Source organism: Corythoichthys intestinalis, chromosome 22 (assembly GCF_030265065.1).
Source record: "Corythoichthys intestinalis isolate RoL2023-P3 chromosome 22, ASM3026506v1, whole genome shotgun sequence".
In the NCBI taxonomy this organism is placed as follows: Eukaryota; Metazoa; Chordata; class Actinopteri; order Syngnathiformes; family Syngnathidae; genus Corythoichthys; species Corythoichthys intestinalis.
Window position 1 is genome coordinate 11517287 of NC_080416.1, and position 19764 is coordinate 11537050.

Genomic DNA, 19764 nt, shown 5'->3' on the forward strand with positions numbered 1-19764 from the left:
TAGACTAGACTGTTTTACGTTGATATACATGAAGAATTTACCATTTATTCACAAGAATTTTCAACAGAAAAAGCTGTGTTTCGACTGTCAGCTTTGACAGAGATAGGCCCCTTATGAATTGGCCCCGCCCCGTCAATACATTATAAAATCTCTGGCCCAATCTTACCTCTCGTACTAAAGTACATGAATTAATTGCAGCTTTTTATTGTGTTTTCCTGTAAGTTTAGAGTTTGCCAGTAAAGGGCACGTGCGCTGTTCGTCATAGCCTTCAGCCTGTAGTAGCACCTTAGTGCTTGTTTTTAACAGGGCAGTAAACAAGGCAATTCCCTTATGGATCCAACACAATAGTAATACCGCATTCAAAGCTTTGTCCAAACCTTTTACTTCCATGACTATTTATTACAAAACGAAACAAAAGATCACTAGAAATTTTCTCTTTGTGGTGGGCCTGTAATATTCACATAAAAATGTCCATATTGTTCTCCACTTGAATTTCGTCAGCCACTACGACGTCTCCATCTTGTAACCATGTTTTTCCAGCTCCGCTCTACCAAAAACAAAAAAGAAGTGATTTTTAAATGGCAGCCTTTATAATGTCAAATTGGAGAAAACACCTACAAAAAAAAAAAACAATAATGTACATTGAATGATAAAAAGCTGAATACCTTAACTGGTTGGAGAAATCATCCTCAACGTTGTCGTCGTCCCAGTTATCTTCCCAAACATGAGCATCTTCATCCTCGTCCAGCCCCGTCCAATCTGAATATATCCGTAAGAATGCGTCGAAATAGTCAAACGGAAGTTTTGACGGATGTAAATGTTTTGAACAGGGAAAACACGTTTTAAACAAAATAAAAGATTTCAATTTTTAAAAAAATCAAGTCTCATTAGGCAAACTTGTGCAGCTGCGTTTCTTTACAGTCGACATACAAGCAGCTCGTGACTTATAACCTAACCAAAATATGCATTAAAATTTTCATTTTGACTCAACACATTTATCGGAAAAGTGGTTAATTATTCTATTCGGGGCAGCAGCTTGGCTGTTCACTACGAATGCTAAGTTAGCATGGCTAGGCGAGCTGAGTCACTCTTACCAGGCCAAGCTCACAAACAATGTGAAAAATCAGTCAAATATAGCTTTGAAATCGATAATATGCTCACCTTCGGCTGGGAATTCCTCAAACTCGTCATCCTCCTCCAGTAAACCGAGATCTACGGTTTGTTTTTTCTCTGTCATATTCACTATCCGGTGACTTGCAGCTGTTTCGCCGTTCGGAGATGAATGGTTAGTGCGCAATGTCTTATGGGAAGGTGAAAACTCCTCCAGCGGGTAGTAGCTGCGCAAGCTGCGTAATGGAGCGCAACTTTATGCACAAGTCCTCAGAGTTGCGATATTGAAGTCCTAATGAAGTAATTATTGCTTTTGAGATGGGTTAAACAGGAGTCATATTATATTTAAAGCTTTAAAAAAATCGCATGTTAGTTTATCTTGCAAAAATGATGCTTAAAAAACAACAAATTTTCAACAAGTTTTCTTTGGGTGAGCAGAGCGTGTCCATGGGGCACTGCCCACCACTGCCCCCCCCAACAATGCTTTCAATTGTAATATTTCAAACTCCAATGTTATTTGTTAACTAGATAGCTGGCTCGTAAACTTGATTGAATATTACCAAATTGAACATTTAGTTTTTGTTGTTGTTGTTGTTGTTTTTATGTGTGTGAAAAAGGAGGTATAAATACAATGAACATTGGAAATATATAGCTCCGTTTTTTTGTTTGTTTGTTTTTTGTTGTTGTTGTTGTTTTGGTATTTAAGACTTCATTCTACCAATAATGAAGAATGCTGACATGTGACCACAACGAACAGCTACAGCCAATTTACTTAACCTTTTCATGCACGAATTATGTTTTTTTTCCCTCAAATGCTTTATGACAAGACATAGGGCTCTAAAACATGCAGCCATGGGGCCAATTGTGGCCCACAGGACAATATTTTGCGGCCCCCAATAAGAATTTAAGGGGGAAAAAAGCAAATTAAAATAATAAATAAATAAATAATTTTTAAAAAAGAGGAATGAGTAATGAAAATAAATTAATAAATAAATACAAACAAAGGGGAACAAAGGTATAAATTGTGTGTAAATCTGTGTGTATTTTACTCTATTAGTGTTGTTTTTCGTCAACGATGACAGGGCTGTCAACAGCCTTGCAGGGGACCGGGGACAAGAGACCGTTAGCGTTTATAACAATGACAGATTTTAATTTCACGCTTCGGAGCACGTACATAGTGTAGCCTTGAGTGCACCAGAGCGGGGTCAAACCATTCTCTGCTAAGACAGAGGGGGTGGGGGGGCGTTGTGCAAAAAAAAAAAAAAAAAAAAAAAAAAAAAGGAAAAAATATGTATTTGAAATATTTTATATGTTAACGTTTTTAAGTATATATCGAGTAGAACATAATATTTAATCAGACAATGATTTAAATAAAAAAAGAAATCTGTGAATGTAAAGTAAAATAAATTAGGGGCATTCAGGGGGCCCCTGAGGCCTGGGACAACATACCCGGTTGACCCCCCTGTCGACGGGCTTGACGATGACTATAACGAAAATATTTCATCAATGAACAATTTTTTCATTACAATGACGAGACGATAGCAAGCTAAAAACGTGTTTTAGGGGACTAAAACATAACTAGTCTAATGCCAGTTTTCCTCTGACGAGATGACAACGAAACAAAAATGCACAGCAGTATCCGTCACATGTTCACAACGTGTGACATTTTATGTGTAGTTAGCCTGAATCGTAGCAGTGTTTCATTGTGTCACTCATGTGACGTGCTGCTGCTCTCCAGTCTCTGGGCTTGCACACACGGTAAGATTTATTTTCTTATTTTGCCAGAGAGAATATGTAATGTTGTTTTAGCTTTTAAAGGTCTGTGCTGAGTGATCATCACACACTAAATGTAACTAGTAGCTTTAGCATAGCATTCACGTTAGCAGGAGCCTAATGTTAATGGCATGTGTCCTCTAACTCTCAATTTTTTTTTTTACGTACAGTTCGTGGCATCCAGGTGGGTATCATTAATTGAAAATAATGGATTGTTTTCCTGCCGAGTGTGTATTATCACCAAATTGGTGTTGTCCTTGTAGACGCTACAAAATGTGCTCGTCTGTCATTGTTCATTTGAAAAAGTTGGAAACCTTTATTCATTTATTTTTAACTTATTTTTTAATTTTAACAGATAAAAACAATTTGTGTAAACGTCAAATAAAACGTCAACAAAAACTAGACGAAGACCAACATTTTTTGAGCATAATAAGCATTATCGTCCAAAACACTGAAACAAAAATTAAAAGGCCTGCCAAAAACAACACTGGGGGCTACCAATGACAGCAATAGCCGTCCAACCCATTTCAACTAGGTGTTGAAATGGATTGGGCATCTATTGCCTTTAATTGGTGTTTTCGCTATTACTAATATTAGTGACCAGTGTTGTTAATAACGGTGTTAGAATATAACGGCGTTACTAACAGCGTTATTTTTTTCAGTAGTGAGTAATCTGATCTTAGCAACAGCGTTACCGTTACTGAGGATGGAAAGGCGTGCATTACTATGCGTTGCTATCTTTGTTGAATGATGCGAGAAAAGTCTGAGGGAGACAGACTCACCGAGACAACAGAGCAGAGCAGTGGGGAGGAGGCAAAAAAGTTGTGACGCCGAGCAAACGCGATGCTAGGTGGCTCCAATAATATCTGACTGTAGCCGATAGCCTACAAACTACGCCCACATGATATGGTAGATATGGTAGACATGGTAGATATCACATATATAAAGAACTAGATGCGAAATGACAGACACGGGGGCATTAGCAACATGTACAGTATAGGAACTAGATGCGTTAGTAAACAACCACCATCTTAAAGCAGTAGACTTCTTAGGAAGGTTCTGTTGTAGAGAACCTTCCTAGCGAACCTAACTTTTTATCTCAAATACTCCTAAATCGGCAAAATCTTGACTTGAATGTATCTTTAAATGATGAAACAGTTTTAAAACTTCCACATGTCAAAAGTAGACAGAAGGGAACTAATGCAATAATGGGAGCAATTTTCACAATTTTTACTGGTTGATTCAGGGTGAAGGGTAAATTAGGCAGTGTTGTTAATCTTACTGAAAACTATGTGAAGTTTTTTGTGGAGGTTTTTGGTACAATTGCCCGAGCCCAATTCTTTACCCTAATTTACCCTTTACCCTGAATCACCTGTTAAAAGTTGTTAAAATTGCTCCCATTATTGCATTAGTTCCCTTCTCTCTACTTTCAACATATGAAAGTTTTGAAAACTGTTGAATCATTTAAAGATAGATTCAAGTCAAGATTTTGCCGATTTAGAAGTATTTTAGATAAAAAGTTACTTAGGTTCGCTCGGAAGGTTCTCTACAACAGAGCCGTCCTAAAAAGCCTACTGCTTTAAGATGGCGGCTGTCTACTAACGCATTTAGAGCCATGTCCGTCATTTTGCATCTAGTTATATCTATATACAGTACATGTGATATCTACCATGTCTACCATATCTACCATAACAAGCGGGCGTAGTTTGTCGGCTATCGGCTACAACATGTATTATTGGAGCTACCTAGCATCGCGTTTGCTTGGCGTCATAACTTTCTTGCCTCCTCCCAGCTCCTGCTCTGCTCTGTCGTCTCGGTGAGTCCGTCTCCCTCAGACTTTTCGACCAATACAGTAACGCATAGTAACGCATGCCTTTCCGTCCTCAGTAACGGTAACGGCGTTGCCAAGATGAGAAAAGTAATTAATTAGATTACCCACTACTGAAAAAAATAACGCCGTTAGTAACGCCGTTATATTGTAACGCCGTTATTAACAACACTGAAATTAGGGTAAAGAATTGGGCTAGGGCCAATTCTCCCAAAAACCTTTTACACTTCACATAGTGTGACCTAAGTTTTTTTTTGTTTTTGTTTTTTTTTTTGAGGAAAAAAAAAACAAAACATGAAAATTATCACCAGTTACTTTGCCAAGTAACTAATTACTCTTACATTCAGGTAACTGAGTTACGAACGCAATTACTTTTTGGGAGAAGTAATTTGTTATTATAATTAATTAGTTTTTTAAAGTAAGATTAACAACACTGCTAGTGACAACCACAACACATACTCTGTCACCTGAAATGGCATTGAATGAGTTAAGCTGATGAAAACCTTTCCCTCAAATGCAATACGGTGCGTCTCTCCCACATTTTCTATTCTGCTCAACCATATAAAAGCCATTCATTCTTTGAAAACACATGCACACAAGTCAGCAGTCACATCTAAGCAATCGTGATTCATTTCCGAACAAATGCATACTGTATCCCATAGGCCTGCTCAGATAATAATGCAGCAGCCACAACTTAGCTTTATTCTAGATGAGACAGCTCATTTACTAGAAAACCACTAGTACCGCAATGAAAATGACTGACTGCTACTGTCGTTTGTTGACGGATGGAGCAAACCTCAACTTAAGAGAGTACTTATCCTGTTTTATTTTGTAATTATCCGAAGCTTTTGTGCTACTTGCCGCAACGTTATGGAGCAAAGCAAATTTGGCAGATGTACAAAGTATCAATAGCTTTGATGCAGGACAGATTTAAAGCAGGATCATTAATGTTTTTTTTTTTAACTTAAAAAAAACGTGTTCCAATTTTTAGAGAGTTTTTTTTAGTCCCATCTGCCAGCATTCCTGAGTTGCCAGTGTCACTCAGTCGTTGCAGGTGAAGCCTGGGAAACGGCCTCCGTGTCCACCCGGCATACCTGAGACTGCAGTTACATTGCGGCTGGCGCCTGTAGTCTCTCGTCTCCGAAAAGACAGACTTCATCCAGCGCGGCTTGTGTCTGAGTCGACGCATCACATTTCTGTCCTGAGACAATCCCCCCAGGGAAGGACAGATCGGCGGCGGTTGCGAGTACACTCAGATCAAGATTCCGACATAAGACCACCAGGCCCCTCCCTGAGGGGAAGGTTTAAAAGCGTGCCGCAAACAGAGATTAACTTCTAAAGATAAAGCTTTTTCAGAGAAAGTGATGGGTTTATTCGGTTTATTAGGATATACTTACAGTATATATAAAAATGAATACGAATAAACTCTCACCTCAGGAACTTTTATTCCACGTTCTGCAGTCAATTTCATAAGCTGCCATTGACAGTGACAGACGCTCAATCCACTTGGACTTGGAGGTCTGTCAGAGATTAATCACTGAATAAACTGTCACTTCAAAAAACATTCACTTGAAGTTTTGCATCTAGGGCTGCAGCTGTCGATTATTGTAGTAGTCGATTAATCGATGAACTAGTTAGTTCGAATAATCGAGTAATCGGATAAGGAACATAGAAAATTAAAATACTTCAACTGAGCCTCAAACGGTATAAATAAATCAAAAAAATAAAGGAGGATCTAAGTACAACAAAAGAATAATTGGCTAACTTACATTGCAAAAGTCCGCTGGCATAAATGCTATAAAATGCTAACTTTTTTTTAAACAATGCTCTTAACAAATGGCAAAAAACGGCTAAACATACCAATCAACTAAATTATGAATGAATTAAAAAAACATTACCTAAAAAAATACTTAGCTTATGTTGGTCTTAACAGGGAGCATTTGGATTCAGCCATGTGAAATGAGTTATGTCATATCCACTGTCACCACTAGTGTGCAGTGTATCCACCCAAATGCAGATGAATGAATGAATGAATGGATGGATGGATGGATGGATGGATGGATGGATGGATGGCTTGAGTTAATCATTAATCTTTGCAGCACTATTTGCAGCCAATTTCATTAGCTGCCATTGACGGTGACAGACGCTCAATCCACTTGGACTTGGAGGTCTGTCAGAGATTAATCACTGAATAAACTCTCACTTCCAAAACATTCACTTGAAGTTTTGCATCTAGTGCTGCAGCTATCGATTTTTGTAGTAGGCGATTAAACGATGAACTAGTTAGTTTAAATAATTGAGTGATCAGATAAGGAACATAGAAAATTAAAATATATAATATATCCGAGTTGAGCCTCAAACGGTACAAACAAATAAATAAATGAGGATCTAAGTACAACAAAAGAACAATTGGGTAACTTACATAGCAAAAGTCCGCTAGCATAAATGCTATAAAATGCTAAAATAATTTTTTTTACAATGCTCTTAACAAATGTTTCAAAAACATATTCCCACAAAAAACGGCTAAACATACCAATCAACTAAATTACAAAAGAATTTTTAAAAAAAACATTAGCTAAAAGAATACTTAGCTTATGTTGGTCTTAACAGGGAGCATCTGGTTTCAGCCATGTGAAATGAGTTATGTCATATTCACTGTCACCACTAGTGTGCAGTGTATCCACCCAAATGCAGATGATGGATGGCTGGATGGATGGATTTTTCGAGTTAATCAATTAATCTTTGCAGCACTATTTGCATCCTAACTCATTGGCTGCCATTGACGGTAATAGATGTCCAATCCATTTGGAATGGAAGTGCTTGAAGCAATCAAATGAATAAATAATTGATAAAAATAAATTGGAAAACTGTTGTTTTTTTCTGCTATTCCGCTAGTGTAGCATCAATTAGAATTGTATGCTCTAAGCATTCTATGACTTGTTCAGTGGATGATCACGTTTCACTGCCATTGAATGATTGCCGCAACGTCTCCCAGTCCAAATGGATTGGACATCTGTCGCCATCAATGGTAGAGATGTGTTTATTTTAGGGGGTATATTTATTTAATATTTGAAAAAAAATAAATGTTATGTTGGGAGAGTTATCATTTGAAATTTAAAGAATGTATATTTTATTGACATTTGTGATATGTCGACTGACAATTAGTTGTATGACACTTCTTTTATATCTTGAGGGGGTCTGTATCTCTTTCACCAGCACTAATTAACTTTGAGGAGGGTGGCAGGAACGGTGCCACAATAAAAAAAAAACAAATGTGCAGACTGCTTTACGGCATACGTCACTTCCCCCTTTGCCCATTCATTATAAAAATGGAAGTCGATGGGAACCCTTTCGCGAGAATTCTGCAAAGATGGCAGAGCATCAAAAGAGACAAAAAGTTTTGTCTGAGGAGGAAAAAAGGGAGGCTACCAGGATACTCAAGAATAAACATTGGCCCAGCTTTCACTCATTGGCGTGACCCCCCCACCCCACCCCCCAACCAACCGAACTCTGATGAGTTCAGATGGGGTGGGGGGGTTAGCCACACGTTGCTAACCGCCATATGCTATTCTTTAGCCACAACTGGATTCATTACCTTATTACTATTCAGCCTTCACACAGCCGCTGGAAACAGAAATGTTGTTTAATCCATATACAGGCGACAGGGATATCATAATTTTACGACACTGTGCGGGTGTGCGCTGACCCTCGTGGGAAAAGCAGTATCCCTTAAGGCAAAACACTACCACCACTTTTGTCTACCGACGTCGCTAAAATCGACCAAAACTGTAATATATTTAAGATTTTTTTTAAAAGGTGATTTTTTTTAAATTAATTCGTATCATCGTTTTATATATATATATATATATATATATATATATATATATATATATATATATATATATATATATTTTTTTTTTTTTTTTTCATTATTTATACAAATAAATTGGACATCTATCGTCATCAATGGCAACCAATGAGTTTACTCTCGCTTTTTTCACCTGGGAAAGAAAAATTGATTTAAACTTTTTCTGTTCTTAAGTAATGATGAGCGGTAGAACATCTGTAAATTGTGTAAATTTCAGGATTTTGGTTTAAAAAATTAAGATGCAATATGCATAACAATGATTTCAGTGCTAATGATTTTCCGACACCTCTAAAGACAAAGCGTGTCACGCAATCAATAAGTTGAATTTTTTGGAATAAGGACTTCTAATTATTCCCATATACCGAAAAATTCGCCTTATTTATTGACCGACCCACATAATTTGGAGGTGTGCCATTTATACATTGTTTTTCTGGTTGTATATTCACATCAAAAATGACAATAAGTACAGTACACACTTTCTCTGGGTGGGAAACAATAACAATTCCCAGTCCAGCCAAGCCCGCATCAGCATGAAAATCTGAACATTTTTGTGTCGTCTTCTGTTTAAATAGGTGTCATTGTTCTCAAATTGTGATCTGGACCCCCCATATTTCATTCCTCCCCCGCTGATAGCATTATTCAGCAGCGTCCTGATAAAACCCAAATATGCAACTTAAGCCCGAGCAGGGCTAAGCCGGCGATTTGGACAGGATTACCTGGACAGGCATCAGATTGTACTGTCATAAAGAGCCATTAGCCTGTTGGCAAACTGTACCTCAAGCTCCAGATGACAGAGCTTTTCAAGACGGACGTGGGGGCAAAATATGAAACTTCAATTCTTCCTGACAGACGTCTCCATGAATGGAGACTTCTGTACCTCGAGCGCAAGATAAAACCGATCAGTGCGCTTTTATTTTTCCGCGTCTATTTGATACCATTTTAGAAATACACGCATCATTGACATCCGCTACTTTCTTTTCTTATGAGAAGACAGCCTTAGTGTCCTGACAACAGACAATAGAGCAGACTTACTGACTGGCTGGGATTAAATTTAATACAGGAGCTTGACAGACATATCCTGGAAGACTAGTTTGATCCCTGTTGACTTCCTCTTAGCAAAGCTTACATGTTGCTTTTGGATTTAGATTATGAACTCATTGGCTGCCATTGACTGTGATCGACGTCCAATCCAATTTGACTGGGAGGGCTGGCAGCGATGATTCGCTGAGGCCCTGAAAAAATTGAACTCCACAAAGCTGGAAACGCCTATGGGACAATTGGAGCGCAACTTGGTAAGAATAAATCAACAGTTGCAGTAATTGTTAGAAAATGGCTAAACATGACTGATAATCTACCTCAGACTGGGGCTCCATGTAAAATCTCTCCTTGTGGGGCATCACTCAAGATGGGAAAAGTAAGGATTCAGCTCGGAACTACACGGCAGGAGCTAGTCAATGACCTGAAGAGAGCTGGATGCGCAGTTTCAAAGGCTACTGTCAGTAGAACATTACAGTGCAATGGTGTAAAATCATGCATTGCTCAGAGGGTTCCCCTGTTGAAGCCAGCACATGTGAAGGCCCATCTGAAGTTTGCCAGGGACCATCTGAATGATGCAGAGAGTTCATGGGAGAAAGTCATGTGGTCAGATGAGACCAATGTAGAACTTTTTAGTGCAAACTTTACTCGTCGTGTGTGGAGGAAAAAGAAGGATGAGTACAATCCCAAGAACACCATCCCCACTGTGAAGTATGGGGGTGGAAACTGTCAGGGAAGCTCAAGTTTGAACTCCAAGACAAGTGTTACCTGGATAGCTCGAGTAGAGAAATGAATCAAACCCAACCAAATATTGACTGCTTGCTTCAAAGGCTTTATGAACAAGAGCTCTCGGGCACAGACGCGGAGCCACGCACAAAGCGTCCTTTTAAAAGGACAAAGGAGAAATGCAGGGCATGCCTCTATTTATCGGTTGACATCATTGAAACAAAACCGAAACTTACAATAGCATATCCTGGTAAAAGCATCTCAAATTACAGAAAAACATCTCTAGTAGGGGAAAAACCCTCAAGTTATGAACACCGGCTCTGGCTAGAACGATGATAAGCTCAGTCTGATAAACCACAGTCGCCTATTGTATTCATTTAGGGCATATTGGAAAACACAGGAACATAACAGTGCATATTTGGGCATATTGTGATACAGTCTACAACAGTCAAGGCTATGGGAAGGCACACTCAATCAGATTAATATAACAATGATTCTCTATGCTACAATATTCTCATGCAAGCATATCAAAAGCATGCAAAAAATGATGTATAATGGTTGTGTTTTAAGCATGAATAAAATTTTTCAGCAAATGGGACAGGATGACTGTACTCTGTATAAAGCAGAGGATGAATGGTGAAATGTATTGTCACAGTCACAACCTTCTTCCCTCAGTCAGAGGGAGGCTTCTGCGCTAAATATTAGCACTGATTTTCAAGGGGGTACAAATACTCATGAACCCCAGTGTATTACAAATGAATTATTGAAAAATCATACAATGTGATTTTTGAATTTTGTTTCCAGATTATATCTCTATGAGTGGAAATGCATCTGTGATTGAAATTTCAGACCACTATTTTCTAAGTGGATTGATTACATATATTATGACTTTTGAATGTACAATCAATATATGGGGACGGCCGTGATGACGACGATGATGGCGGTGGTGATAGTGCGATGATGATGACGATGTTGGGAAGTGACTTTAATCACATTAGATTTTGGGGGAGTGAATTGGGGGTGGGACACCAAAAAAAAGCTTGGCTTCTTCCCACTCCTTTTCGAGCTACGTATGTTTATATTTGTTATTATTTTTTGTTATAATCAACACTACTGTTATTGTTATTTGTCTTCCTCTACTTTTTGTTATCACTGCTTGAAATCAATCAATCAATCAATCAAAAATCAATTATGAATTTGCAAAATCACATGGGGTGCAAATACTTCTGCTCCTCATTGTAAATATGTATATGGCGGAAAGCACAGACAAGACTGAAAAAGTAGTTTCTGCTCTTGCACCCCTTTTTAAAATAAACTGCTGTATTTTAAGCCATAAGAACTGTTGTGCTTGATAGAACAATATGTCTATATGCTGCCATAGCAGATTCATGGCCCACTAACCCTCCAAACTATTTTTAATTAGTCCGTTTTACCCTGACAACCCCCGTTTACAGACGTCGCGCAACCGCTTTTGTTTCAACCTAGCCATAAAAAGAAGGAGAAGGAGAAGAAGAAGTAATTATAGTTATCATTCAAAATGTCTGTCATATTTAGCTTATAATCATTAATTGATGTCTAAATTTTTTTTTTTTTAAATGATTTTAAAAACTTATTTACTCGCATATTTTAAACTTTTAAACGAATTTCGTCACAATGAAAAGTTTGGCACCTGAAAAAAAGTCACGGATATCTACCTCATTACTATCGCTTAATTGTATTTTTGTTGTTGTTACTGTCGCATTTTCCCTGATATGTTAGATTATAAATAATCGATCCAAACCAAAAAAATTGAAAAATAACGTTTAAAAGGGTAACTATATGAGAAAGAAAATATCAACCACTCCTTGTTGTCTGCAATTTCTGCATCGCTACCCTTGTTATATCACCATGTTTCACCCATAAAATCCCCCAAAATCCGGCTGTGGCCATTCACAGCTGTGTCTTGACACTCAGTGATACATGCTACATGGAGTTTTTGGATCGAAAACAAGGTATGTATGCGATAATATCTTGTTAAAATCGCGGTGTCTTTAATTCTGCTCTCGCATGTTCTCGCCTCCAATTAGGATTTTGCTGTTTAAAAATTAAAAAAAAAAAAATTCCTTCCTGTTCAAAATTTTTGTTCCCCCAGAAAATTGAGATTTTAAGCTTTCCAATGATGTATCACACATGCATATAGGACAATTTTGAAATTTGGCCAAATTGGGGGTCTCAGAGCGAAACTTCAAGTCACCTGAGTGTTTTCCGCCATATGTGTGCGTGACGTCTATTGCCGTCAATGGCAGCTGATAAAATAGGGTGCAAACCAACGAATGAATGTTTTTGAGGTGAGAGTTTATTCATAGATTTTTTTTTTTTTTAATTTAAATATCATAATAGAATTTAATATACAGTATTGGCCCGAATACAAGACGATGTTTTTTGCATTGAAATACAAATGAAAAAGAGGGGGTCGTCTTATCTTCGCCTTCTAGACATTATACCCTTTTACGACGCTAGATGGCGCCAGATATCATTGAAGCGATGTTCTGTCATGACAGATCTCAGCTACTCTCCCCATTCACGACGCTAGATGGCGCCAGATATCATTGAAGCGATGTTCTGTCATGACAGATCTCAGCTACTCTCAAGTTTAACCAGTTTGCATTATTCCATTGCAGTGTTTTTCCTTATTCAGATTTGTTTCAAGACTACAGTTACAGTTAGACTTCACTTTGATGGTTAATGCAGTTATTGCAATTTTGCTGTTTTATCACAATAGATTGGTTTATTTACATTCCAAAAACCAGAAGCTATTCATTTATGAATGTGATTGCACTTTAGTTTACATATTTAAATGTTCAGATATTTAAGATTTGAATGAGGCAAAATAACATGCTTTTTCTCTCAAATATATTGTTATAATCATTTGTTTCAGATGTACTGTAATTATTTTCTGTATAAAAATTAATTTTGTGTTCAAAAAGTCTTTTTTTCCCAAACTTGAGTCTTGAAAAAGAGAGGGTCGTCTTATAATCAGGGCCGTCTTATTTTCGGGCCAATACGGTATTAAAAGCATCTTAGTTAGAACTTTAATCTCAAAAGTTACAGCTGTACTGCCAGACCTGCCAGTCAAAAATTGATTGGACGTGTACAGCGGCCAATGACAGAATCCTTAATAAACTAGCAGTGGAAGCATTTAAAAATAATAGAGGTGGATGTTTCATTAAAGCGCTAATAATTACACCTCTTTGCCTTGACCAGGCTGAGCAAACACACAAAATGTTGACCTCAGCACCGCAGAGTGGACCAAACCCCAAAACGTGGGGCCAGGTGACCACCAGCATTGGCTTGTTTTGAAGCCCTAACTACTTAATAAGTAGCTGTCCCGGGTTTCCTGTACATTGTCCAGACGCCGCTGAGGCCCCCTTTCCCCAAAAGCGTACGCGGGGCTTCATTTATCAATCAGACCAATCACAGACTTTTCCGGGGCTTGCGATGGCCACATGCGGGGGATTAGCTGCGTGGGATTCCTTTGGAGCACATTTAGTTACCTTAAGATTAGGAAAAATCAACATTGAGAAAAGCAGGATGGCTTCTAATTCAACACATTTTTGATTAACTTTCAAGAAAAGCGCGCGCATAAAAAAATAACGGAGGGAGGCGCGAGGCAAAGAAGGCAACAACGATATGTAATTAGCGTCTTAAAATAGGATGCGGACAACAAAGATAAAGAAAACAGCAGATAGCCGATATGTGTTGTGAGTGAACTTGACCTGAAAAGTGCTTAAATTCCGGTAAAATGGTATTTATATGCAATTTTAAAATAATAAAATGGAACAGGTTTTTCACAGTGGACAAGTTGAGGTAATGATGGATAGACTTTGCAGATAATGGGTACTTCCAATTAGAGTGCTTTTGTCAGAGAGGGTTAGCACCTATGGTGAGAGCGTATAAGTGCTGTTCACATACAGTAAAAGGAAGTCATTCCTGCCAATAAATGCATATTTTATCATTTTATTATATATTTTTATGGACGTATTTCTGTGTTATTGACGGTCAGTCGTCATCAATGGCAGCGATTCACTTCTCTCAACAACCATTTGTTTTTGTCAATGCGTTGCAAAATACTTTTTTAAATGAGGGTAAAACACGTGAAATGAATATTCATTCATTCACTTTCCATGCCGCTTTTCCTCACGAGGGTCGTTGAGGTGCTCGAGCCTAAAAAAAGATTTCTTGAAAAATAAAAATTTTAGAATATATTTTAAAAGAACAATTTTTTTTTTTTAATAGAAAAAGATTTGTTTACAAAATACATGTAAAAAGGTGTGAAATAAAAATGAAAAAATAAAAATTAATCCATTTTTTAAAAAGGGAATATATTTTGGTAAAATTTATAAATACATTAAACACAAAAAATAGATAAAATAATAACTTTAAAAATGTTTGAAGAGTAAATAAATGCTATTAAATATAAACATAAAAAATATATATATTTAAAAATGTGAGTTAAACATTTTTAAATGAATATTTTATCCCTTTAAAAATCAATACAATTACTTTAAATGATTGATTTTTAAATAAAAATAACTCATGCTGAGGACTTTTCTGAGCAATTTTGGATGAGATTAAATAGATGAATTAGATTAATTAGACATCAGAATGAATTAATGAGTTGTCCAATATTACCGGGTAGTCAGTTATATCAGCAGACAAAAGCATTTAGGCTAGGTTACCCAGCCTTAGCCTTAGGCTAGGTTCATACCGCAAGTCGTAATGCAAAAATCCGATTTTTTCGTGTTTTTCCGACTCGTGTGGGGCATTAACTTGACCGTCTGCAGGGTTCACGTTCATATTTGGTTTAAACCCGATCTGGGCCACATTGTTCCAGAATATGGCTACGGTCTGAACTGTCAGGTCTCCCAAACCGGAATTCATGCAGCAATTACATCAACAGAGCGAGAGGCATGGTGGGCGGCAGCGATGTAGCTGTACGGTAGCTTGAACTCGGCTTTTTGGAAAGGGGCGAGCAGTCAGAAAAAAAATAAAATGGGGTGTCAAGCCTTAGAATGCTCGGTTTTCTTTCTGTGTGGTAAATGAGCAGTACTGTATTTCAGTGTTGCTTACATGGCCGAGAGTCAACGTACACACATACAGTGATGTGAAAAAGTATATGAACCTTTTGGAATTTCTCACATTTCTGCATAAAATCACCTTCAAATGTTATTTGATCTTTGTCAAAATCACACAGATGAAAAAACAGCGTCTCATTTAGCTAAAACCACCCAAACATTTACAGGTTTTCATATTCTAACGAGGATAGTATGCAAACAATGACAGAAGGGGGAAAATAAGTAAGTGAAGCATCACATTTTAATATTTTGTGGCCCCCCTTTCAGCAGCAATAACTTCAACCAGACTCTTCCTCTAGCTGCAGATCAGTCTGGCACATCGATCAGGACTAATCTTGGCCCATGGTATGTCTGGCATGAATCGCTGTCTTTAGGTCATGCCACAACATCTCAATGGGGTTCAAGTCTGGACTTTGATTTGGCCACTCCAGAATGTGTATTTTGTTCTTCTGAAACCATTCTGAAGTTGATTTACTTCTGTGTTTTTGATCATTGTCTTGTTGCAGCATCTATCCTCTTTTTAGCTTCAACTTTCTGACAGATGGCCTCAGGTTTTCCTGCAAAGCATCCTGATAAACGTTTCAGTTCATTCTTCCATTAATGATTTCAAGTTGTCCAGGCCCTGAGGTAGCAAAACAGCCCCAAATCACGATGCTCCCTCCACCATGCTTCACGTTGGGTATAATGTGTTGATGTTGGTGAGCTGTTCCATTTTTCCTCCACACATGACATTGTGTGTTACTCCCAAACAATTCAACTTTGGTTTCATCAGTCCACAAAATATTTTGCCAAAACTTCTGTGGAGTGTCCAAGTGCCTTTTTGCGAAGATTAAACGAGCAACTATGTTTTTTTTTTGTTTTTTTTAGGCAGCAGTGGCTACCTCTGTGAAGTCCTCTCATGAACACCATTCTTGGCCATAGTTATACATATAGTCGATGTGTGCACAGAGATATTGGACCGTGCCAGTGATTTCTGTAAGTCTTTAGCAGACACTCTAGGGTTCCTTTTTACTTCTTTGAGTATTCTGCGTTGAACTCTTGGCGTCATCTTTGGTGGACGGCTACTCCTTGGGAGAGAAGCAACAGTGCCAAACTCTCTCCATTTGTAGAAAACTTTTATGACTGTCGATTGATGAACATCCAGACTTTCAGAGATGGTTTTGTATCCTTTCCCAGCTCTATACAAATAAACAATCCTTGATCGCGGGTCTTCAGACAGCTCTTTTGACAGAGTCATGCTGCACATCAGACAATGCTTCTCATTAAAACAATTTTTACCAGGTGTGTGTTTTATAGTGGGCAGGGCAGCATTAAACCACTCATCAGTGAAAATTTGTTGTCTCAATTTCTTTTTAAGTGTCCTAAGGCACAGGGTTCACTAACTTATTTATCTCCCTTCTTTCATTGTTTGCATGCATCCAAAAAACAGATATGACCAAAAAATCGGAATTGTGCATTAAGACCTGCGGTATGAACCTAGCCTAAGACAAAGACATAAATTAAAAGGGCTGCCAATAACAACACTAGTATGAAAAATATTACTCTACTGCTGCTTAATGAATCATATTTTTTTAAGTTTGGAAAACATGGCAAACAACGATAAAACAGCAAGGAAGGAATAATCATTACATTCTCTTGATTACTTTATCTCCTCCATTAAATTCTAATACTAAGGTGTCATGTGTGTCTATCTGATATTTCAGGGGGAGCATTTGAATTGTGCAGAATTATACATGAAGTCCTGCTAAGTTTGGAATAAATTTCAAATAGTTGCTAATTTTTGTTTCTCTTTAACTGTCGTTTTTACCGTGTCTCAAACTTAACTTCATGGCATTGTGTTGAAATAGAGTCCAAGCTCAGTTGTCATGTTTTCCCTTTTCCTCCAATCAAGGGCGTAGGTTTGGTCTCAACATTGGTAGGGACGATACAACAGCATAACCTGCATGTACACTTTTTGCCGGGGACGGTACATTAATAAGACCAAACAAATTTTGTGAATGGGGGTCAGGGCTACATCTCTCACAAATATGAACCTAAATAATTAAAAGGCTAAATGATCCATGCAAAATAAATCTGTATTGACTTATACTAAATTTCATAGGTATTTGTTCAGGTGATACACCATTTGATTCAAACCTTTGTTTTCAAAAACTATTAAAGATTTTGAAAGCTTAGAGAATAAATGTCTGGATTTTATTAGTTAAATTTAAATTGCAATATTTGAACATAAATTATATTAACATACACAATAATACAAAGTTCTTCATAATCTCTTAACTATCCAAGAAACATTTATCTTAAGACCACTCACCATTGTCTAAATACAGATATTAAATGTAACTGCAAAAACTTATTAGTCAGGGAATGACAAAAATAAATTTAAAAAAAGCCTTCTTACATGTAAAACACTACTGCATTTGTCAACAAGCACAGCCAAACCCAACAAAAAATGAACGCTCCTTAGGGCTGCTTTACGACCACATAAATAAAATATAAATAAAAATTAGGGTGAAGGGGGTAAACACTACATTTCTCACAGTTTAATTAATGTTATAGTAGAAAACACATACAGGAGAACACTTCTCTCTAAGCAGCTTCCTATTCGAGTTTTGCAGGTTAGCAAATTCACACAATTTAATGTTATTCTACCTCTGATGCATGTTCAACTTTCAGTAAAAAACTTAGTGGTGTGTTCCCCACCTCAACAAAATTGACGTCTTTTTACATTACTTAGAGTGGATGCTGCCGGCGGAAAAAAAAAACTTCGGTAACACTTCCTTACTTCGGTAAGGGTCCCTTAATTAACATTAGTTAATGCATTTTTAGACAATAACTAATGTTTGAGTAACATTACAATAATCAATATAATTGCTTATCTAACATTTATTAATATATTAATTAACATGAGTTAATGCATTAGCTAATGCATTAGTTAAGGCATAACCAGACACTAACTAATGGTTTGGTAAAATTAAAAATATATGTAGGCCTATATAAGGTTAAGGTTAAGGTTAAGGTTAAGGTTAAGGTTAGGGCTTAGGGTTTGTTAACTTAGCATTTATAATTTCTTAGTGATGTATTACTTAACCTTAATTAACCATTACTGAATGTTTTTTGGACCCTTATTGTAAAGTGTAGCACACGTATCCCTTAACTAAGAAATTATAAATGCTTAAGTTCCCCGCTCTTAACCTTTATTAATCATTACTGAATGCTTTTTGGACCCTTATTGTAAAGTGTAGCACATGTGTCCCTTAACTAAGAAACTATAAATGCTAAAATTAACAAACCCTAACCCTATATTGGCCTATATATATTTTTAATTTTACCAAACTATTAGTTACTGTCTGGTTATGCATTAACGAATGCATTAACTAATGCATTAACTCATATTAATTAATATATTAATAAATGTTAGATAAGCAATTATATTGATTATTGTAATGTTACTTAAACATTAGTTATTGTCTTAAAATGCATTAACTAATGCATTAACTCATGTTAATTAATATATTCATAAATGTTAGATAAGGGATTAAATGAATTATTGTCATGTTACATAAACATGAGTTACTGTCTAAAAATGCATTAACTAATGTTAATTAAGGGACCTTTATTGTAAAGTGTTACCAAAACTTCTAATATCCCTCCTCTTCGAAGAGGAGGCGGAATGTTGTCGACATGTTGTATTTCTGTCGGGGCTTTTAGTGCGTGTATGTAGTGGGAGAGAGGTCAAGTCAACAGCCAATCAAATGTGCGTTTGGGGGGGGGGGAATGGACTGGCATATTCAGCAAGTGAAAAGGGGGAAAAGGAAAGTCTGAAAATAATGAAAATAATTCACTTAATAATGGTATATTAATGGTCAATTCTGTCCTGACAACATACATTGGGGCAAATAAGTATTTAGTCAACCACCAATTGTGCAAGTTCTCCGATTTGAAAAGATTAGAGAGGCCTGTAATTGTCAACATGGGTAAAACTCAACCATGAGAGACAGAATGTGGGAAAAATACAGAAAATCACATTGTTTGATTTTTAAAGAATTTATTTCCAATTTAGAGTGGAAAATAAGTATTTGGACTTCTTCTAACGAGGTCTTATGAGGCTCCACTCGTTGCTTGTATTAATGGCACCTGTTTTAACTCATTATCGGTATAAAAGATACCTGTTCACAACCTCAGTCAGTCACACTCCAAACTCCACTATGGCCAAGACCAAAGAGCTGTCGAAGGACACCAGAGACAAAATTGTAGACCTGCACCAGGCTGGGAAGACTGAATCTGCAATAGGTAAAACGCTTGGTGTAAAG

General features: G+C 37.1%; 1 protein-coding gene across 1 annotated transcript; it reads right to left on the bottom strand.

The window, feature by feature from the left end:
- Positions 1-358: 358 nt before the first annotated feature.
- On the bottom strand, positions 359-1330 carry sem1 (SEM1 26S proteasome subunit). Its single transcript, XM_057828596.1, has 3 exons — positions 1162-1330; positions 666-759; positions 359-547 (listed from the first exon to the last, which is right to left on the bottom strand). Exons 1-3 carry the CDS (start codon positions 1235-1237, stop codon positions 505-507), a joined length of 213 nt encoding a protein of 70 aa, XP_057684579.1. The 5' UTR covers positions 1238-1330; the 3' UTR covers positions 359-504.
- Between the last annotated feature and the right edge of the window lie 18434 nt (positions 1331-19764).